The sequence below is a fragment of the Erigeron canadensis genome, chromosome 1, assembly GCF_010389155.1.
Source record: "Erigeron canadensis isolate Cc75 chromosome 1, C_canadensis_v1, whole genome shotgun sequence".
NCBI lineage: Eukaryota > Viridiplantae > Streptophyta > Magnoliopsida > Asterales > Asteraceae > Erigeron > Erigeron canadensis.
In genome coordinates this window covers 24,562,678-24,585,043 of record NC_057761.1, presented here as the reverse complement: position 1 = coordinate 24,585,043, position 22,366 = coordinate 24,562,678, and the positions used below count along the sequence as shown (strand labels likewise).

The 22,366-nt window shown below is 31.9% G+C and overlaps 3 protein-coding genes across 4 annotated transcripts; 1 reads left to right on the top strand and 2 right to left on the bottom strand.

Annotated features, from left to right (window-relative positions):
• Window positions 1-997: 997 nt before the first annotated feature.
• LOC122585178 (protein ABIL2-like) lies at window positions 998-4,660 on the top strand. The gene is made up of 10 exons (XM_043757288.1): window positions 998-1,151; window positions 2,010-2,110; window positions 2,196-2,278; window positions 2,363-2,513; window positions 2,856-2,955; window positions 3,075-3,167; window positions 3,691-3,733; window positions 3,817-3,905; window positions 3,998-4,149; window positions 4,313-4,660. Exons 2-10 carry the CDS (start codon window positions 2,033-2,035, stop codon window positions 4,478-4,480), a joined length of 957 nt encoding a protein of 318 aa, XP_043613223.1. The 5' UTR covers window positions 998-1,151; window positions 2,010-2,032; the 3' UTR covers window positions 4,481-4,660.
• Window positions 4,661-10,689: 6,029 nt separating this feature from the next.
• Window positions 10,690-13,735, bottom strand: LOC122585191. 2 transcript variants are annotated; one of them, XM_043757303.1, is made up of 5 exons: window positions 13,629-13,735; window positions 13,435-13,508; window positions 11,465-11,537; window positions 11,319-11,374; window positions 10,690-11,021 (listed from the first exon to the last, which is right to left on the bottom strand). In XM_043757303.1, exons 2-5 carry the CDS (start codon window positions 13,482-13,484, stop codon window positions 10,892-10,894), a joined length of 309 nt encoding a protein of 102 aa, XP_043613238.1. In that variant the 5' UTR covers window positions 13,485-13,508; window positions 13,629-13,735; the 3' UTR covers window positions 10,690-10,891. The 2 variants fall into 2 exon arrangements, with proteins under 2 accessions (XP_043613238.1, XP_043613237.1); XM_043757302.1 differs by lacking the exon at window positions 13,629-13,735 and having other exon boundaries at window positions 11,465-11,550.
• Window positions 13,736-15,134: 1,399 nt separating this feature from the next.
• LOC122610252 lies at window positions 15,135-18,565 on the bottom strand. The gene is made up of 3 exons (XM_043783248.1): window positions 18,498-18,565; window positions 16,547-17,118; window positions 15,135-15,719 (listed from the first exon to the last, which is right to left on the bottom strand). Exons 2-3 carry the CDS (start codon window positions 17,113-17,115, stop codon window positions 15,272-15,274), a joined length of 1,017 nt encoding a protein of 338 aa, XP_043639183.1. The 5' UTR covers window positions 17,116-17,118; window positions 18,498-18,565; the 3' UTR covers window positions 15,135-15,271.
• Between the last annotated feature and the right edge of the window lie 3,801 nt (window positions 18,566-22,366).

Below are 22,366 nucleotides of genomic sequence, written 5' to 3'. Positions count from 1 at the left end.
GAAAATGAAAGGGATGAGAAGTTTTTCTTCCTAATCACTTAAAAAATAAAAGGAAAAATCTTGAAGCAAAAACAAATACACTTTCCCTCTTATCCTCTCCACTCATTTCTTTTTCACACTTAGTAACTTAAGAATGAATTTTATTCTCTCCACTTTTTTTTTTTCCACACTTAATTTAAATCTTAAGAATGGATTTTATGATTTTCACTTTTCTCTCCTTTGCTTTCCACGGTTAATTAAACTAAACAATACAGTAGAGAAAACTTTTTTTTTTTCTTTAATAAAAATTAGTTTAAAAATAATGACATTTGGATTACAACAATTATCTTTATTAATCTCATATTTTGTTTATACCACTTGTCATCATCTTATAGTTAGAAGAAAATTTTTAGGCTAATTACTTAAGAGTCCCCCCACCCCATATATACTATGTAAGTATGTGATATTTTCACATAATACTCCCTAAAATATTTTTATAAACATTAATGATTAAATTATAATATCATTTTTTTATTTTTTATAATATATCTGCATTAACTATTTAAATTAATTATTTTTATATTAATTATTTACGACGTTCAGCATCGTTTCCACTATCAATATTCGTACCAAATATTATACCGTCACCAATACGACCATCACGACATTATACCGGTAATAACATAAACCAAGTTAACCAACCAAATATAATGCAACCCCATTAAGGTTTATAGTCGATAAAATAAATAAATAATGGATAGTGGACTTTTGTGTAACATACGGAGTATGACATATTGACATAATACTTTAAAATTAAACAAACAAACGTGCTTCCCTCAATGCTATCATCTAGTCTTCCATTAACCACCTTCTTTTCTTCTTTTTGTTCCCACTTCTCTCTCTCAAAACTTAAATTATTAAAAACAAAAAAACCTTCCATTTTTTCAAGATTTCTTGAATTCCACATACACCAGCCATATAATTCTTGTCTTTTTTCTACTGGTTTAGTCAAACCTTTTTTTAGAAAACACCACATTATTCTTTACTAAATGTACCCTTTTCTATATATACTGTATATTTTTGAATTCCATTATAATATTATTATTGATAAAGTGTGACAGAAGGTTATATATACAAGAGACATTGTTGCCAGTTCTAATCCCAATTATCAGGTCAGACAAATTTTTTAATCTTTACTGTATTTTATTCTTGGGTTTCTTTGGGTGTTGTGAAAACATAATTTTTTTTTGAAAAAGTTAAAATCTTTATGCAAGAATTGTAATGGGTATTGATTAAATGTTTGAATTTTGGTGTTTTACTGCTGGGTTTTTGTTTTGGAGCTTAAAATACTTATATTTTTGACAAATTTCAAATCTTTATGTAAGAACTTTAATGGGCATTGCTTTAATATTCTGTTCTTGGTTTGGTGTTTTTGTTTTGTTATTTGAAACAGTGAAAATGTTATAAGTTTTACTCCTTAAAGTGTTTTGCTTTTTTCTGCTGTAAGTTTTTATGTAAATTCCAATATAATGGTATGCTTGGACTATAATGTTACAAATTTTAATGGTTTACTTTTGTTGCTTTACTGAAAAATTTGGTAATTTTGAAAAATTGTTGAGTGTTCATTTCATAGCACAGTTAAAGATGTTATGACTTTATGAGAACAAAGTTTTGTCTTTTTGCTTTTACAAGAATCCAATGAGGTTTGTTTTAGGGATAAATGCAAACTTTTGATTATGTTAAGGATCTTACGTATGCTGTCTTTTATTTGTCCAATTTTGTTCTTAATGCTCATGTCTTAAAAATATCTTTTGCTTAGAGAATTTTCATTGACAGTTTTATTTAGAGTTGCTAAACAAGTCCTGCTATATATTACAATTGTAATTGTTCAATCTTTGATACATAATCTATAGACTAGAACACGATCTTAACGACTAATCCTTGCTAAGAACACAAGTAAACGATCATCTAATAGTTTTTGTATTTCTGAATTTGTTTGCCAAATATCTTATCACTTTCAATCTTTTCAGGAAGTCCAGACTGTTTTCTTTCAATGGAGACGCTAACCTCGTCAACTAACTATGATGAGATTGCAATGCAGCAAAGCTTGCTATTTTCCGACAGTCTCAAGGCAACTTTACCATCTTCATGATCATTTCTATTGTAAATTTATGTCTCTTACATAATTGTCATCTTGTTGTATGAATTTGTTTCAGGATTTGAAAAATCTGAGAAAACAATTGTATGCGGCTGCTGAATACTTTGAATTATCTTACACTAATGATGACCAAAAACAATTGTGAGTATTTGGTTGATAAAAGTGATTGATCTAAAATATAAAGAACAATATTGAACCTCAAGTTACCTTTTTGTCCGTTTGCAGAGTGGTCGAGACGTTAAAAGATTATGCTGTCAAAGCTCTTGTCAACACAGTTGATCATTTGGGGGCAGTTTCGTGTAAAGTTAATGACCTATTAGGAGAAAAAGTGAATGAAGTTTCAGAAACAGAGCTTCGAGTATCATGTATACAACAGGTACTTTAGCATTTCGTCATCATTTAGTAGGTGTTTGGATGTGCTTTTTGGTATTCAGTAACCAATATATGATACTCAAGTTATAATAATCAGATGCACTAATAATGTTCAGGATATACTCAAGTCACAATTCAAAAGTGACATTTGTGGCGGGGGGTTTATCCTCTCTTGGGGTAGATGTAGGTTCGAGGCTCCTTAGGGGCAAAACTTGGTGAATCTGGATATAGGGGTAGTTAGGAATTTGCTGTTAAAAAATGACATATTTGTGAATATGACTATCGATTTTCATAAGGACTTTGATTTTTATTATATTAAACCTGTTCTTTTGATGTGGTATTTCAGAGATTAAGTATATGTCAGGGATGTTTTGATCACGAAGGTCTCGCTCAGCAGTCCTCATTGATAAATACTCCCAAGCATCATAAAAGATATATCTTGCCTGGTAAGGGAAACATCATTTTCTCAACAGATATACGTTTAATTTAATGCACATTTTGCTATTTTCTATTCTTTATAGTCTTTGAAAATTAACTATTGACTACTAATGAACTTAATGTTCAGTCGGAGAGACAATCCAAGGTGGTATTCGAACTAAATCAAAGTACCAAGGATGTAGTTTGGAGGATGAAGATAACTGGCATGAATTTAAGAATGGTAAAATTAATTCATTCATTTCTCACCTTTAATAATGTCCAATCTTCTTAAAATAATAAACCCGATATATGTTGAGATGCTTTGAATCCTTGCATGAATGAGAAGAAACACGCCGATATTTAAGTTGGAGGTGACAATTTCAATATTGTTTCCTCGTTAATCAGTCGATTTTGGCTATATTTTATCTCAAATGGGTCAACTCAAATATTTTACCTGGTCAAATGGATTGAAAGTCGCCCAAAGTGTGCTTTTAACACGTATCACTTCATATTTCATGAAAAACTTAGATTCTTGATATTTAGATTATAAATGTACTCTATGTAATCATATTTAACACATTATTAATTAATTAAATAGTTCTAGAATTTCCAACCCAGCCTGACCCATTCCAGCCTGACCCATTACTACTTGGACGACTTGTCATGTCTAATCTATACCTTATTTTTGACTAAGAATGTATTCTGCTTGATTTTTGACAACCTTGTATGCGCTTATGGAGTTATGTCCCTGTTTCTATTAACAGCTGTTCGGGCTACAATCAAAGAAACCCCGCCATCTTCGTTCAGGTTAATGTTCATTTTATTTTGTTCATGGTAATGCTTTCAAATTGTATGTCTAATCTTGAGGATTAAATTGATTATATCTGTAGAAAAGGGCGATCCCCATCTCCTTCTCCACGAGCTTCCCAACAACCTGGATCGTTTGCTTTCACTGGTGCAGTGACCAGAAAAGATTTAGGTGTGAATGCATTCATTTTACCTTCTTTTATTTTGCATAATTGATAATACTTACCATAGGTTATAGCTGATGTTATGTGGATGATGATTCAGAGAAAAGATCGGTATCACCACGGAGATTTTCTCTTTTGCGTACGGGGTCACTGTCAAGTAGGCCAACCACCCCCAACTCGAGATCAAATTCACGACCCACTACTCCCAATCCCAGTAGGCCGACAACTCCAAACTCAATTGGCCGACAAAGGGTAATGCGCATAATATACATATAAGGTCAATTGAATTTTTTACAGTCTGTCATAATGCTCTATATCACGGATTTATCCTGTCACTAATCTTTTTCCTGAAAAGAATCCTGAAACCCCAGTTTTTTCTGAGACTAATCTATTTGAAACAATGGTTCATATGTAGCTTTCAGAGTCCCGAAAATCAGCTTCAATGCGTATGCCCACTGCTCGAGACACATACAAAGACACAGACCAGATACCAAGCAAAAGTAAACGTTTGCTTAAAGCATTGCTTAGTAAACGCAAGTCTAAGAAAGATGACACACTCTACACTTTTTTGGATGAATACTGAATCTCATTTATCAGCCGGTGCAGAATGCCCCAAAAGCTTCTTTGTGATTAGCCATGTGCTTATTTTCTTTTTGATTAAGCAGCAGTTAAGACTGTCTTCTTACTGCTCATATGCTTTACCGCTGTAAATTTGAACATTGGCTTTCAAACTGTGATCATTATATATCAGTCTTTATCATTATCTGCAGATGTCAGTAGCTCGTAAAGTTTATGCTTCGACATATATGATTTACAATTTGTACCGGAAGAAATGGAGTTTTTTGTTTTTTTTTTTTTCCACTGTTTAGCCTATGGTTTAACATTGTGGATAAAATGTGATATTGGATCACCAAAAGTAGATAGATAATCAAGTGCAGTAAAGCAAACTAACATATAACGAACAACATAATCATTTAAATTCACGTTCCAGGATGTCCAAAATAGTTATTACTCTAAACAAAGTAATAATATGTTCAAATGGTTATTTATTTAATTAAAAGTTTTTTTTATTTATTCATGTTTGTCAGTGTATTAAAAGTTAAAGACAAGTTAAGTTTAGTGTTAAATATAATAAGTCAAATTTGACGAGTTAAAAGGTGACTTCAAAATAAGGAGTATAACCAAGGGTTTTTTTGGAACAGAGTAGTATAACCAAGTTAATTTACCTTTTTAATACAGTACAATCTAAACCAGATTTTGTAATCAGAACCACAATTACTTTATGCAAACTCAGTTAAAATAATCAATTTAACTTTGGGAAAGCCGACCAAAGCAAGTGCCTTGATGATGGTTAATTAGATTACCAGAAATGACAGATCCAAACAACATTATGCTACAACAAACTCAAATCCTACGAATGGTTTCAACAACTGAGGTTTACATAGGACATTAAAGTAACAAAAAAAAAGAAAAAGAACGAATAGGAATAAAACTATGCGCGTTTTAAGGCTGCAGCTCCAAGTCCTTACCAAATTGTTCAATTGTTAGGACATCTACAAAGGCGTTATATGATGCCCGAAGAAATCTTGCTTCAACTGCTTCAAAGTGCCTTTAATAGAATATCCAAGAACTGTTAGTAAGGTGTACGGTCTGTACTAACTTTAAGAGGGCATTGAGGGTGGCTACTAGTTACTATAGCGCCAATTATATACTTACGTGCTTATTGTTCTAAAGTAGAAATATACTCGTACATAATACATATGAAGTCGTCTGTACTTGGAAAGAAAGAAACCGCTGAAGTGGGGGATTGTCCAGCATGAAAAACCGTGGGGAGTCATTTGTATTAAGTATTATGCTCCCGCACCCTCAATCTGTTAAAGGCTCGGGAGTGTTTAAATGATATTTGCTGAGTAGATCAGCAGGTAGGTAATTCCAAAATTACTTATTCAGTCCTGCTTTGTATGTAGATCAACATTTTTACATTAGCAGTCCCAAACACCCCCTAATACTCCAAACTTAAATGTAGATCAGCTCTATTCTTGAGTTTGTTATTAACACTATGGGACGTTTGGTTGGAGGTACTAAAAAGAGATGAAGGAAATGCGAATGACTTTTCTTGTTTCGTTGAACAAGAAAATGGAAATGGGAGAGGAGAAAGGAGAATTATTTCATTCTCTCAATTCTGCTTGTGTTATTTTAAAGTTTTGATGAGTTTTATCCAATGGTGGTACAACAATCGGGGCAAACCGATTAATACCCTCTCAAAATTTAGATTTTGTCATGTATTTTTACATATTTTATGGATTTTTAAAATTTTCTTAAAGATTTTTAACATTTTGACCCCTTTATTTTCATGGTATTTTTAATTTTACCCTATTTGAGATTTTTTTTCTGGTACCGTCTCTAGTTTTATCTATTAATATTAATTGTTTGTTAAATGATAAAGTAATTAACTTGTAAAAAACCTTTATTATTATTTTTGTTGTTTCTATTTATATTTTTCTAATTTTTTTATGTTCATTCCGTGTTTATATCAAACAATAGAGTATACTCTTTCTTAATACCATTCACTTTCCCCATTATTTTCATTGTCTATTACATTTTCATTATCTATGATTTTCTCATATAAAAAAACCCGTTCATGAGTTTTTTTTTTAAGTAAAGTTAGGAATCTAAGGAATGTTTAAACTTTTTTGTCTTCCTCAACTCCTATGAAGGAAGGAAATAAAATAAAATGAATGAAAGATTATAAAGAATTTAGTTTAAAAATCAATCTTCTCACTTCTGAGATGATTTAAAAAGAAAGACATGAACCCTAAGAAAAAAAATGACTGAATATGATGAGGTTCACTACTTTTTTCTAAATCATCACAAAAATAGGATGATTGATTTTCATGTTAAATTCTTTAAAATTTTTCACTTCACTTCACTTCATTCCTTCAAAAACACCGAAGAAGACAAAAAAAATAAATTAAAACATCCCTTTTATTTCTTTCTTTTCCCTACCAAAATAAAAAAACTCAAACAACAGAGTTTGACATACTCTGTTGATGTTCTAAAACATGAACTTTGGATGCTCCCAGTATCTAAGACCACTAACCAAATTATGTGCACAATTCTTCTTTTTTTTTTAGTTTAGACCATGTAACTTTCCAAAGGAGGGAAGAGTCAAGCTAAAAATTTTCCATCAGAGATAGACATTACCCGCTCGACTTTATCTGGCTGAAGCAGAAAAAAGAAAAATAATAATTGTTAACAATACGCAGACACTATCCATTGTTTAGAAGTATTGCAAATGGTCCAAATATCAGTAAAACATACCTCCTTGTCAACAGTAAGTGTGGAGTATACTACATGAACAATGAGTTTTTCGTGAGACAAAATCTCATATTACCTTGAATACAAATTTCAAATTCTTTTATTTTTCTCGTTCTAATTCTTTAGTTTTGTTATATATAATGGTATCAATAATTTGGGCCCCCTATCTAATTCACAGGATTTATGGAACACATCCTTTTTACATGAACAACAAACTTTTCTTCTTATGGAAGACATGAGTGTTAATACGGACTCATGGCTAGCGAATGTGTTTGACTGTTGACTAAAGTCTTGCTGTATTTTTCATTAGCAATGATAAAATGGCAAATCCTATGGACCCTAGTCAAATATCGTCAATTTTCCTTGTAACATGCTACTGATTGAACAAAATATTTGGGTTGGGAAATTTATTAAAAACGATAATAAAAACAAAAGAAAAAAGGTCACAACTTTCATGAGATAAATATGAAAGACTTAACAAATATATATACCTTGTAGTGTATATAGGATATGCGCGCGCGCGCACACATATATATATATATATATTTTTTTTTTTTCTTTTTTCTAACGGCAAATTTGGATCATTGACGGACCACTGGACTATCACCGTGCTAACAGGATACCATCCGATCATATCCCCACTAGGCAATAATGTTAATATACCAATTCAGAAGAAAACTCAATAAATATGAGAAAGCCCCCTGTGTGGGTTTTGAACCCATGACTTTATGGTCACTAGGCCTTATCCTACCACCAAAGTATCACCATGTTATTAAGCCATGGACTATACACATATTTACAAGGGGTCATATTCACATATAAATTTGCACTTAACCATCTCAAAGGCGTATTGGTAAGGGGTCCTCAAATAAATGTGTTTGAAACTCAATATGTAAAATATCTTAAGGATAATCATAAAGATTTTAGGAAACGACCACGGGAATACCAATACTCCTTTTTAGGTTTCCTATACTTTGGAACTTTAGTTTATATTTAATCATGACTTTTGGTAATGAGGTAAATTTTATATGCAAGTTGATCTTGTTAGATTGAGAATTAATATGATTAATTGTTTAATTAATTAAAACAATCTTGTTCGATAAAATTATGATGTGTCACCTTTTAAGTTTTATCGGATTATCCAAATTGCCGGGTCAAGTTATTTGAATCCGGTTTGTGTTAACATCTTGATTAACAAAAAGTTATTGTTTACAGCTTTTCAGAAAACTTACCTATTGCGGATAAACCAATATAGGTGAAATATGTGATCTAACCTTCTTGATTCGCTATTGGTATGAAGGCGCGTCTTGAGGCGTAGAGGAGTCTCAAGATAACAATGGGTTGACCAAAAGTCTTTGCAACATCCTTTTCGTTTATTTCGAAGATTATTAGTGCTTTTTGGAAATAGAACTAGTATGTCACTCGTTCTTTATATCTTTATACTACTCCTAATACCCGTATGATGTACCCGTATGATGTACTCCTAATACCCGTATGATGTACGCTGATACACATGTCCAAAGGCGAAGCTACCACTTCTTTGTATTACGTAAAAATGATCTTTAACAATTACGCTGTTGTCATTCCTCAATCAGGAGCGTGTACTTATTTGGTTGCTTCCACTTAGTCTGATAGGTTAATTTGAGTTCTTAAGTAGCGACATAACACTCGGCTCAAGTTACCGTGAACTCCATATGAATTGTTTCCTATTATAGAATTGACGGGACCATTGTATCGCTCAATCTTGGAGGTTAGTTACCTTTTGTTGTCCACCATATATATGAGGATTGACTGCAATGTGATTGTTGAGGATGAGTTATAGGTAATTGAATCAGTGGGTTCTCCTTTGGACACGCATACAAGCGGTTTAGGCATGAAAACTTGCAAATGTGCCATAATAATAGCTCTAAAGGGAAAAATTATGTGTCATAAACGGTATCAAAAGATAATTAATTATTCATAATGCAATAAAACTAAACAGGTCAGTAAATACACACAAGAATGGAGACTTAAAATTTGTAGAACAAAATTCGAGTAAATAGTAAAGGGCAAACTAAAATACGTACATACATAGAGATGTTATTTGGTACGAGACTGTAACAAAATAAAAAGGGTAAGTTGGTTTTACTATAATCATTACAGACTATTCAAGCAGGAGAAACAACAAAAGATACGCTCCAAGTCCTTGGGCTATTGAACAGAATCCAATGGTACAAAGTCCTCCAGCTTTTCATACTTTTGGAGAACTTCCAGCTTTCAAGGAGACGAAAAGCTCTCTAAAGGGCACTCGCTCTACCCATGTAAAAATACAAGAGACCCTTTTTGGGGTTCTATTTCTAATAGGTTTAGTCCTATGGACTACGACCGAAACACCTCTAATATTGGCTGCAGACAATCTGTCGGATCTTAATATGTTGGCCGAACCGGATAACAACCCGTGCCCCGTAAACCCACGCATAAAGGCGATCATTGTTAGCTTTGGAGGTCAATATCTTATAAAGTTTATAGTAAACTAGCATCGTAATCTCGCAATACGGCGGTGGTCGTGGTAGTGACGGTGTGAGGGGGGGATGTTGGTGGTGAAAGCGACGTCGAGTGGTGTAGATAATTGATATAAAAGTAATTGATTTAAAGAGTTGATAAAGGATTATAGTGTAAATTAAATCGTTAATGTTAATGAGATGGTATATGTGAGAATACTTTAAAAGGTGCTAGGTGCAAAAATTACATGATCTAGACAAGGGAAGACATTTTAGACATTTTCCCATGTAACTTTTAACAAGAGTAGTGTTTTTTTTTTAATATGTGGTATAGATATAATAATTAAATGTTGTCCTCGTATGAATTTTTTTTTCTTATTGCTCTCTGCGTATAACTAAAGTTACATTTTGATCAATGTATAATTAGGGTTATATTTTTTTTTCTTTTTTTCTATTGGATATTTGAAATAGACATTTCTATTTTGATGAAACTCTCTAACACGGACCTAGTTAAGACAACGTATGATAAGCCTCTTGCTGTAAGTTTCAAACGAAATTTACCTTAAAAAAAAACACATAGGGTTACGTTGTGGATAAAATGTGATATTGGATCACCAAAAGTAGATAAATAATCAAGTGCAATAAAACATTTATTTGTATCTGTGACCGAGACAAATAGCTTTAACATATAACCAAGTTAGTCCTTTTTTGATTGTTCAATACTTCAATTGAATACAAACTAATGAAAACGAACATAAACTAACATGTAACGAGAAACAAAATTATATAAACTGGTTAATTTTACCTTTAAAATGAGTAGTTTCATTACAACAAATAAAAACTACTTGTAATTGGTTAGGAGGATTAATCATTTCCTGTAATCAAAACCACAATTACCTTAAGCAAACTTACAGTTAGAAGAATGAATTTCATAACAAATTCTCATTTAAAACGGAAGTCCCATAACAAACATATAAACGTTCACTTTGGCAAAGATGATCAAAGCAAGTTCCTTGATAATGGTTAATCAGATTATCTGAAATCACAGATCCATGCAACATATGTATTTCCAGAAAAAATTGAACATTATGCTACAACAAAAAAAAAAAAAACAAACTGAAATCCTACAAATGGTTTCACCGAGGTTTACATAGGATATAAAACCAACAAAAAGAAAAGAAAAACTAGGAATAAAATTATATGTTTTGAGGCTGTAGCTCCATGCCCTCGCCAAATTGTTCAATTGTCTTTGTAGCTAGTGTTAGTACATCCACAAAGGCACTATATGATGCCCGGAGAAATCTTGCTTCAACAGCTTCAAAATGCCTTTAATAGAATATTCAAGAAATGTTAATAAGGTGTATGGTCAGTGCTAACTTTAATAGCCAATAGGGTGTTCGTGTGACTTACTAAAGTGCCAATTACATATGTATGTGCTTATTACTAAAGTGCCAATTACATACGTATGTGCTTATTACTAACGGGCCAATTATATACTTAATACTCCAGAATTTTTAACACACTCAATTGCTGTTTTACAAAATTGCATTTACAACAAAATTATGTGCAGAATTTTTTATTATATCTTAGACTTTGTAGCTTTCTAAAGAAGTGAAAACTCACACCAAAAGTTTTCCATCAGAGACGGACATTAGCCGCTTGACTTTATCGGGCTGAAGCTGAAAAAAGAAAGCTGATAAGTGTTAACAATACACAGATGCTATGGACTGTTCAGAAATATCGTAAAATCAGTAAAACATACTACATACCTCCTTGTCAACAGCAAGTGTTGAGCATACTATGTGAGCTTTTTCGTCAGACTTGTAATCTACTTCTAAATCACTGCAGAAAAAATCTTATATTATCTTGAATCAGATTTCAAATTCTTCATTTTTCTTACCCTTAGGACACGTTTGGTAGAGAGAAATTTAGAGAAATAAAATGAAACAAAGAAATGAAATTGAGAGAAATGAAATTAAGTGAGAAATTTAATGAATTCCTTTGTTTGGTACTAATAGAGAAATTACCAGAGAAATAAACAAAAATCATTTCTTGTGTTTGGTATAATTAGAGAAATGAAAAGGCAAAGTTTTACAAAAGCTTGTTTTTTCTTCAACTTTTTCACTGAAGCTTCTTATACTAATAAATTGATTCGATCAACATCAAATTCATAGCACAAATATCCCTTTTTTCTTGAAAAAACTTGAACATTCATAACAGAAACTACCCAACTCATATGTTGCCAGAAAGCTGAACATCAATTAATACAAGAGTGATACATCCCAAATTGATACTGCGCAATTTGTATAATAAAGATTGTTGCAATTCGTATCATAATTAACATTGCATTTTAAATCCGAATCAAAATGGAAATGGGTGAATCTAATTAATTCATGGACCAAGAAACTAATAAAAAAAAGCTATGTAAATCTCAAATCAAAATAAAACCAAAATCCCAACACATAAGTGTAGAACCTGAAGCAAGGTGAGGAAGGGAGATGACAGAATATCATACTATGATCAATGAAAGGGACGGGCAGATTATGTCGGAGATTGAAAGTATACTAGAGGTGAATTTTAATTAATAGAAAGTGAGAGAGAACTTGGATCAGAGCTTTTTGATATGTGTAGAATGTGCAAACCACGTGACTTTGTCTTTTATACCTTGTTTTTTAAATGCCATCTCAATTTCTCAGTAATAATACACGGAGAAATGTTTGTTAATAAAACTCATTTCCCCACAAAAAGAGTGGAAATAAAAATACAAAGAACAAATTTCTCCGAGAAAATTGCATTTCTCCGCATCATCAATTCTCTTGTGTACCAAAATTGGAAATTAAATCATTTCCATTTCTTTACCTTCATTTCCTCCTACCAAACACGCCCTTAGTCCCTTCTAATTCTTTAGTTTTGTTATATCACGGTATCTACATTTTGGGTCCCCTATCTAAATCCACATGATTTATGGAACACATCCTTTTTACATGAACAAACTTTTCTTCTAATGGAAGACAAGAGTGTTATACGGACTCATGGCTAACGAATGTGTTTGACTGTTGACTAAAGTTATGCATTCCCTTAACAATGATAAAATGGCAAATCTACCTATGGACCCTAGTCAAGTATCAGCAATTCATTGTAACATGCTACTGAGCAAATAGAATTTATAAAAAAAGTTAATAATAACAAAAAAGGTCACAACTTTCATGAGATAGATACACAGATATTTGCAGAGGTTCATATTCACATACAAAAGTTCCACTTAGCCATACCAGGCGGCCTAGCGATAAGTCGTCCTGAAAGTCCCTGTACATATACGTGTTCGAACCTCGCTAGATAAACATCTTAGGGATGCTCAGAGAAAATGTCTAGGAAACGACCATGGGAATACTAGTTATGCCATATACAACAGAACCAAAGGCTCGAATTTACGACTTTCGTAGGGACCCTCTACATTTACCCATTTTATAATAATAGCTCCATTTAAAAGTGATAAAAAAATAGTCAAGTGGCTAAAATTATTGGTGACCAAAAAACAAGAGCCTAACTTTAAGCACTAACCTAAATGAAAACAAAATGATGAAAGATATAAAGCAAAAGGTTTTGGATACCTTTTAATAAAGAAATTATAGCACAACTGTTAAAAAAAAAAAATACAGAAAGATAAAATCATATGTAGAGCCTTGTAAAGCTATTAAAAAAAATAAAAAATAAAAAAGAAAGAAAGACAAAGACTCACCAGCTGAACTCCCATGAAGATGAAGTAGCTTTTTGGGCATCAGAATCCATTTCTTCAGATACTAATAACAAAAACTGCAAATTACACAATATAGATAGTAAATATTAATTAACTAAAGGGCAAATCTTGAATATATAGATATATATATATATACCGGCATCCATATATCCATATATATATAGATATATACTTACTTTTACCAGTTTCTTTGAAGAAGTAGATGACTTCTTGAAGCAGGGGATGGATGTAAGTAAAAAAAAAAAAACTCCTCCCCCAGAGAATGCACACACACACACACACAAAAGAAAAAAAAGATTACCGCTTTCAACTTTCAAGTTTCAACCCTCTATCAGATGATGGGCCGCAACATGCCATAGACCGTTTTAGGCCCATTTGACTTCAATTTTTAAAAGTTGACCAAAATGGGATTTACAAATTGTCAAATTACAACTAGGGTTGTAAATAATCCATATTACTCTAGCCCGACTCGATCAAAACTCGATTCAAGCCAAACTTAAACAAGCTCGAGCTTTGAAGGCTTCAAGAACGAGCCTCTTGTTAACATATTTGCAAAATTATATAACATAACATACTAGATAGTGTTATATATATATTGGGATAACTTGGATGATGTTAACATTATTTTGGTTGGATAATGTTGCTCTCACAAACCATTAAAATCATGGGGGGCTTTTTGACATGTATAGAAATTGATTTAAGTGAGTTTGTGAGAGCAACATCATCCAACAAAGATGATGTTAACATCATAAATCATTTTCCCGATATATATATGTTATATGTTATGATAGATTGATATAAAAGTTACATATATTTTTATGTACTTTTATAACTAAATTCAGCTAGTTATATATGACATAATAATAAATAGTTAAAATATAAGTTATTTTTAAAACAGCTAAGCTCAACCCAAACTTGAGCTTACTCACAAAAATTAAAACAAATCGAAAACCGAATAAAAAGCATCTTAATTTAAGAGTTTTTTATTTGATTTCATGTTTTAGCCGGTTTTCTTCATTTAAGAGTTTTTTGTTTGGACCCTTTAAAAAAATGAAGCTTTTATAACTTTTGAGAAGGTAGTCGATCACAATCACCATCAAAGCTATGGATGGTATGATACGACAGCAAAACCATAAATATGTCATTATCAACAATATTGAATTCTGGGAGAGAAATTGAAGTTGAAAGTTTTGGATTCTAATAATGTTTTTAAATACATCTCGAACTGTCTACATCTCTAGTTTTGTTTTTGTTATGCCTACTTTTGTTTTTGTTATACTATGTAATCCTTCGTGGTTTCAAGAACCGTATACGCACAATAAAAACAGCGACGGTTGGATGGTGGTGGTAGTGACATGAAGAAGATATTTTGTGTATGTTAGAACAACTTCAATAACTAAAATGATGGTTAGATTATAATAATTCAGAGTCATCTTTGTGGAATGGACAATAGCAGGCACCTGGGGTCAAGATCGTCCGTGACAATCTACGCCTTATTGTCAAGATAGTTGACTATGGGCTAAGTACCAGTATATACGATTTGCCAATATTGTGTAGACGTGTTTCTGCTGATTGAAATTGTAAAAATCAACTAATCAGATTAGTGTTTTTATGGAAAGTAATGCAAATGGTTTGTGAAATTGAAATGGTCGTAGGTGTATTGGACAGTGAAAAACAATAAATAAGTGTAACAAAATTACTTATCAAATACAAATACACAGTTGCAACTTCAACAGCCTTGATAACTTTTAACACATCTAACCAGATGAAACCTGAACAAATTGGAAGACCAAATAATTTACAAACAAAGATATGAAATTTACCTAGATAACCAACCCAAGGTCCAACCAAGTAACAAACCCGCACCCACAAGAGTCAAACCCAAAATAAAGTTCCCAAGAGATCTGCTTATTTTGTCTCTTAGTGATTCAGGTTCGGAATTGGCAGCCTTACGTCGAACCCTTTTTACATCTTTGGTGGGGACCCAGGGAACAAAGTCTGAAAAGCGTGTATAAACGAGCTGACGCTTGCTGTTATTAAGGTGGAAACAAGCGGTTTCTAATTGCAATATATGCAGCCATTGCTTGTAAGCAAAAAGGTGTGATGCTTGTTTGAGAAAGTGGGTGATCACGTGTTCTTTTTCATTGTATGCTTGTTTTGCTGCTATTTCAGCCTCCCTTGCTCGCGTTTGAGAATGGCAGAGTGCTTCTAATAGCTCAGCTTTGCTGAGTTCTAGCAGTTTGTCAGCGTCATCGGGTGTTATGGTGCTGTTCAGAAATAGTCAATTAGATTTTAGATCAACGTGTGTGCATAAGTAGGGTGCATATTTCCAGAGATATACGGGGTGTTTGGATGTGCATTATGAAAGTGATAGTGTGTGAATCAGATATCATAGACGGGCTATAGAAATAGTATTTGGATACATGTTACGAAATCATGAGTTTTAGTAGTTGAAAACCGAGTATCAGCTTAATAAATTGGGCTGCAGAACATAGTGTTTGGATGTGAGTTGTCAAGTTATCATACAAAAATCATTATAAAAAGAAAACCGGTTGTGATAAAACGGGGATTAGAAGCTGGAACCGATGTGCTTCTATTGTTACAGTTATAATAATCACATACTTGAGTATTTAGTAAGTCTGGGATTTTAAAAAATCAATAGATTAATGCACCAAAATGTATCGAACTTGTCATGCTTTGCTATTGTGTGTATGTAACAATGAATTGAAAGTTTGATGCATATAATGCACGATTTGGAAGCTGGATACACACACTAACCATGACAAATTGGATACATTTGGTACACTTGTCTCGTTCAACAAACAAGAAAGGAAATAAGTCAATAACTATAAAAGGGGAAGGACTATTTGTCAAAAGATAATCAAGATAAAGCAATTTGGCAACTTTATAAACGTTAATCAGTTCTCTTGTGACTGGTATATGTAACTGATAACCCAAAACTTTTATGTGAACTTTGCATTATCCGCTAATCAGAAGTTGAAACCGATTATGTAAACACTAAACACTGATTAATAAAGACTTGATAATTAGTACCAACCCACAAAAGCCAAACACCTCAAGATTATAGTATTACCTTAACGGATTATGCAGACCACATAGCGAGGGTGCTTCATCGATGCTTACTGAGGCAGTAGATCTTGGCACCGAGTCTGTGCAATCAGAAACCGATTCTAGGGAAGCAAGACCTTTGTCAGGAACAAACCGTTGACCTGAATTATTTGTATGAGGCTGTGGAGGGTCAAATTTGTCACATTTTTCAAGTGACTTGCTAGACACAAAGGAAGCCAAGTCATTCACGTCACTTGTCCGCCACCATGGTTCGGTTTTGTTGATGCCTATCAACTGGGGATCCATTTCAGAGAGAAGCTTATCAGGATTTTCTGTTGCAAGAAAATAATCATCTTGAAGTTTTCTATGTGAAGTGTCATCAGTCCCTGCCTCAATTTTCTTAATTTTTGCATATTCTTCTGATTTTACGGCTTCCCAAGATGATTCCCACATCGAAGTTGGACTATCTATAGGTTGCGGATACAACCACCATTTAGAATCCGCCAAGAAATCGTATGATTTGACTCCATGCCCTGGAGTTTCTACTGATTTTAACTTAGATGATGATGGTGGTATGCTACCAGAAGCCATCATGGCCTTGACCAGCCATGGACAAATTCACAGCCAAATAAAGATAATTAGGAAATACTCAATAGTCAACAGAAACTAGATGAACAAATAGATAAATAAGAAACAATAAGCACTCATTATTGATTTACAGTTAAGATTATGATTTGCTTTAATTCAAGTACCCAATTCTTCTTCTACAAAAAAAAAAAAAAGATAAAAAGATTCTTCATAACCAAATCAATTATGTCAATGACCAAGTATGCAATTCAACATAAAAGCTTTTCCAGAAAAGATAATGTAGCAAGTTTCTCATTTAGGGTATCAATAAAGGAAGTTTTTGTCACACACAACCGGGCTCTACTCATCGGAACCAAATACATTCATAATCTTTTTAAAAAGGCCAGTATTACAATCACCTACTATTATTTACACCAATTCTCTCATTGGCTACTCTAACCCACAACCTCATAGTTAAAACTGTCATCCCAATACCATTTAGCAACGGCCCGTTTGGTGAGATAGATCAATACTTGGTATTTCAAAATTGACTATTTTCCCTTTTGTAAATATTTGGGTGGCTATACTTGGTTCATATATCTCATGTATTTTTTGTACCGTTTATATGTTTAGGTGGGATCTAAGAGTGTTATGTACTTATGTCGCTCTTATGTGGTTGTCGCATGTTGCGAGTCGTTGTACTATGTCATTCTATCATCCAGGTACAGTGCCTGAACTTTATTTTCTATTTTAATATATGAACCAGGGGTGACGGCCTTAACCGGAAAAAAAACATCTGTCATTGGCATCTATTTTATGCTTTAAACACATTAACTTCTAAACTATAGCCACCCAATATAATCAACCTTACTAAGTACCAAAGAAACCAAGTAAATAATTTTGAAAAACAGACCAGCCATCATTTTTATTGGGAATACTGGAAACATAACACTATAGCTTTGCTTGCAAGAATATATGAATAGCCAAGTAAAATATTAAATACAACACTAGTCCTACAACACAAACTCATGATCTATTATTATATATATATTGTCCAAAAAAAAGAAACTGGTTTCTAACACATGAATATATCAAAGTTTTGCCTCAAAAAATACATTTTCTCATATAAAAAGTGTTGATCAGAATGAATAGTATTAAAAAAAATTACTACTTTAGATGAAATTTCTACAATCTGAAACAGACCCATGTCAGATTAACATATGATGATTAATGGGTATGAGGTAAAACTGGAACTCTTTAACTAATTATTTCAGAATTTGATCAACAAACTTAAGCACTTATAAGTGTTGATATGAATAATTGATAATATGATTAAGCAAAAAAGAAAAAAGACAATATAATTATTATTATTATATCATAATAGTATCAAATACAAGGAGAAAGAGTACCTGTTAAACATAATAAGAATGAAGGTGAGAGTTGGTTGAAACAAGAAGAAAGATAGATAGTGATGGAGTGTAACCGGTTTCTTGGTTTTTCTTTTGCTTAACTCTTCTTTATTTATTTTCCTAATCCCTCAAATCTTACAGACTTTGCCAATTTAGCCCGACACTTTGTTGCAAAAGGTTAACTCTCTTTTCAGAAAAATGACATTGATTTTGTACATGTTGAGTTAATAAATTCTCCTTGACATCTCTATTGTTCTGTTTTATGGTTTCCAAAGCATATAAAGCTAGAACAATACCCGGTCGTTGACCGGGTTAGAACAATTAATTAACGAAAGTGCAAGTATCCCAATAAATTAACAAAAGTGAAAGTATGTTTAAAGTACTTGAAACATGTTCAAGTTCGTCTATAAAGATAGAGTGAATTAATAAAAGTGTATATATCCAATGTTTATTAAAAAAGACGTAACATGAAACGTCGCAAAACCAGATATAAGATTGGTAGAAAAACAATGAACGAAAAGTATAAGCCCTGTAGTATACAAAGATGAAGTTTAGTATAAATCGAGTATCGTAATAAGATAACCTTTTAACACTTATATATATAAGTGTTATATATATATTTATTATAACACATTGAGGCTATCAATACTCGATCTAATCCAAAACTAATGCGAAAAAAACCGGGTTAGACTTGCATATTTTTGACTCTCTAGCCCGCCAAGTTGATTATTTCGTGTCGGGTTGACCTTTCAAATTAAGAAGTCGACCCATCAACCAAAAAATATTTTAAACTTATATAAACTTTTAATATGTCAACCCACCAAACCCATAAGACCCAAGAATCCATTACCTGTTTGACCTGAAATCAATCCGTCAACCTACAAATCCATCAAGCCATATGACATGTTGAAACTAAAATTAATCCACCAACCGATTTAACCCGACGCTCGATTATCCTGTGTCGATGGGATGGTTTCGGAATAACCATTTGAGAAAATTGGGTTGAAATTTCTATCCTGATTGTGATATCAGGTGGAGTTCAAGTTAGGTATTTTTAACCCGTCAATTCGAACCAGTTGACCCTGACACAACATCCTATGTATACTATATCCTTTATAAAAAAAGTTTCTAACTTATTTAAGCTTAATAAAAGTCTTATTGAAATAGAAAAGCTCATTATAACTTAAAAACGTATTTATAAATAACTTAACTAAATATATAATTCTTTATATCTACAAAAATATGTAAATTATGCCATTTTAGATTTTATAAATATATAACTCAGGTAGTCTATAGACAATAATGGTTATAATCTCGACTATTTTATGTGTTGATAGACAACTGACAGTAATTATAATCTCGAGTATTATATATTTGTTGAGTGTACAGTTAGCCAGTTATGCATCTATGTTCTCAATATTTAAGTTTTATATATTTTGTTAAAATACATCATGATGCATCTAGATTTAATTTATATATCAGCTCTAATGTTCTAATTATAGATTAACTGAAATACATATAAAAAATCGGATTGTGCATTAGACATGCAAGTCATATGAAAGTAATTACCATGTAGTATATAATTACCATGTTCTATCTATTTAATAGCTACTATAATTACGAAAGCATATATCAAATGAAATAAAAGAGTTACCATATTTAAAATAGTCAAACTTGACTTTTAGTTAAAAGGGCCTAAATTAATTTGCTTATGAATTTAGATGGTTAAGATTAAAAGTTTCATTTATTTTTTAGATCAATACTCGGTCGGTGACCGGGTTACCAAGTAAATTTAAGAGACTTATATCTAACAATAAAGTTTATTATCACATCGAGCATAATGTTAAAATAAAGTCTTAAACCTTTTATATAACATGTATAGAGTCGGTGTAATATATATTATGATTATAATACTCGACTTTACACAAAATTTAACTTGAAACCGATACGAAAAACTGGGATAGGGTCGTAAGATCTGACTCGGTAATCCACCAATTTGATTTTTTTTTGTCGGGGTCGGTTGATCTTTTGGGTTATTAGGTCAACCCGTTAACCCAAAAATACAAAAAATTATATAATATCTTTTGATAGTTCGACCCACGAATTTGTTTGATCCGATAACACACGCCCATTTGAATTGAAATCAACCAGTTAACCCGTCAACTATATTATAGAGCTTTTCTTAAAATAAAATTTGGGATAATTTTTCCCGCTTCTTTCTCTCGGTCACTTTTTTCTTTATTTTTTAAATTTATAATTTATCTTTTACTCTTTATCTTTTCTTATTAGATATATATAACATACATATAATAAAATTATGTATTGTTTTGATGGAACTTATGGATATATATCATAGATGCATCTTCTTTTATTATTATTTTTTATTATTTAATATTAAAGTTAATGTCTATTTTCATATAATAAAAGTTTTAGCTATCAGTTATTTAATTATATTTTCTTTCTCTTAAAATAAAACCAATCATATAATAAATATAGTTCATTCATACATCGTACGAGGTTGATAGACATCAAAAGTTAATGTTTAGTTCGTACATAAAATCTGCTTAAATTGAAAGTAATTACCATGTAGTATATATAATTATCATGGTTATGGTAAAAATACACAAGTCATTTTGAACATAATTACTATATACTCAGTATTAAATAGTTACTATAATTACAAACGTATATATTAAATATAATAAAAAGAGTTACCATATATATAATAGTCAAAGTTGACTTTTAGTTTATTAATTAATTAGTTACCATATCTGCAATCCTAATTTCAAAGGCTCAGATTATTTTGTTTATTAATTTCAATGGTCCAGATCAAAAGTTAAGTTTATTTTTTTCTCTGCTCTACCGGCAATATATATATATAATAACGAAAATTAAGGTTTTTTTATTATACAACGAGTTAGTAGTTAGCATTCAAGACACCACATTGACATTCAATTGGGAAGTATTCAGAGCTCGCACCACGCATGTCTCAGATGAAACCCAAGACTCTCGAACCCCCCCTAATAATCCAGTAAATTTCTCTAAGGTCAAAGACCTTACTAATAGGTCACCAATAAATTGGCTACTAAATTTTAGGCTTACAAACATCTAGAATGTTTTACGATTTCAATATACACGACAGGTTATTACAAAGACCATCCAAAGTCCAAACCTATCTCATCTCACTCTTTGTTTACGTGCCTATCATGGGAGAAGCAGACAACATTTTTTTTTCTATGTGACAATCATGTAAAATTATGATACAATGCAACATACATACAACATACTCTACCTTGCAAAATGTAATTTTTTTTTTTAAACGGCATCTTGCAAAATGTAATTATGCAACATGTTTCATGTTTGAACATATGGAGAGAAAAAAAGTGGTATAATTCATTTTAAACGTAATTTCAAACAGTCAAACACCCATTAAGTAATGATGGCATGTTAAAACAATTACGATAAATCTGATTAGAATTTGAAAAGAGAAATAAAATCTGGTATGAACGAGTTAAAGTAAAATTATAATTTAAAAACCTTCGATACTTAAAAACTCATGAAATATTTATTTAAATCTCCCTTATACAAAGTGGAAGCGATGTTTAACAAGTGGTAACATATAGACACTACTTGTGTAATTTTGGCAAAACCCAAAACAATCCTATGATTGAAGCCACCACTCGGAACCGTTGTTTGCGTTAGTTACACTTTTCAGCCTTCAACTTCAATTAATTTTGTTTTTGACATTTGGCCTACCAAGCTAATAAAATCCCGACTCTACGTCTCTACTCTCTACTGCTTTTTAAATTTGAGGTTTTAAAATTCAAAACCTCAGTTTTGTATACCACTAGTTTTCTCTATACACCATC

Excerpts from the sequence above, each read along its gene's own strand:
- LOC122585178 (XM_043757288.1), top strand. The coding sequence starts at position 2,033 with ATGGAGACGCTAACCTCGTCAACTAACTATGATGAGATTGCAATGCAG. Across the intron at positions 2,111-2,195 it reads TATTTTCCGACAGTCTCAAG|GATTTGAAAAATCTGAGAAA; the intron begins GCAACTTTACCA and ends AATTTGTTTCAG. Across the intron at positions 3,906-3,997 it reads AGTGACCAGAAAAGATTTAG|AGAAAAGATCGGTATCACCA; the intron begins GTGTGAATGCAT and ends ATGATGATTCAG.
- LOC122585191 (XM_043757302.1), bottom strand. The coding sequence starts at position 13,474 with ATGCCCAAAAAGCTACTTCATCTTCATGGGAGTTCAGCTG. Across the intron at positions 11,551-13,434 it reads TCTTCATGGGAGTTCAGCTG|ATTTTTTCTGCAGTGATTTA; the intron begins GTGAGTCTTTGT and ends AGATAATATAAG. Across the intron at positions 11,375-11,464 it reads CACTTGCTGTTGACAAGGAG|CTTCAGCCCGATAAAGTCAA; the intron begins GTATGTAGTATG and ends TTCTTTTTTCAG.
- LOC122610252 (XM_043783248.1), bottom strand. The coding sequence starts at position 17,115 with ATGATGGCTTCTGGTAGCATACCACCATCATCATCTAAGTTAAAATCA. Across the intron at positions 15,720-16,546 it reads GGTCTGCATAATCCGTTAAG|CACCATAACACCCGATGACG; the intron begins GTAATACTATAA and ends ATTTCTGAACAG.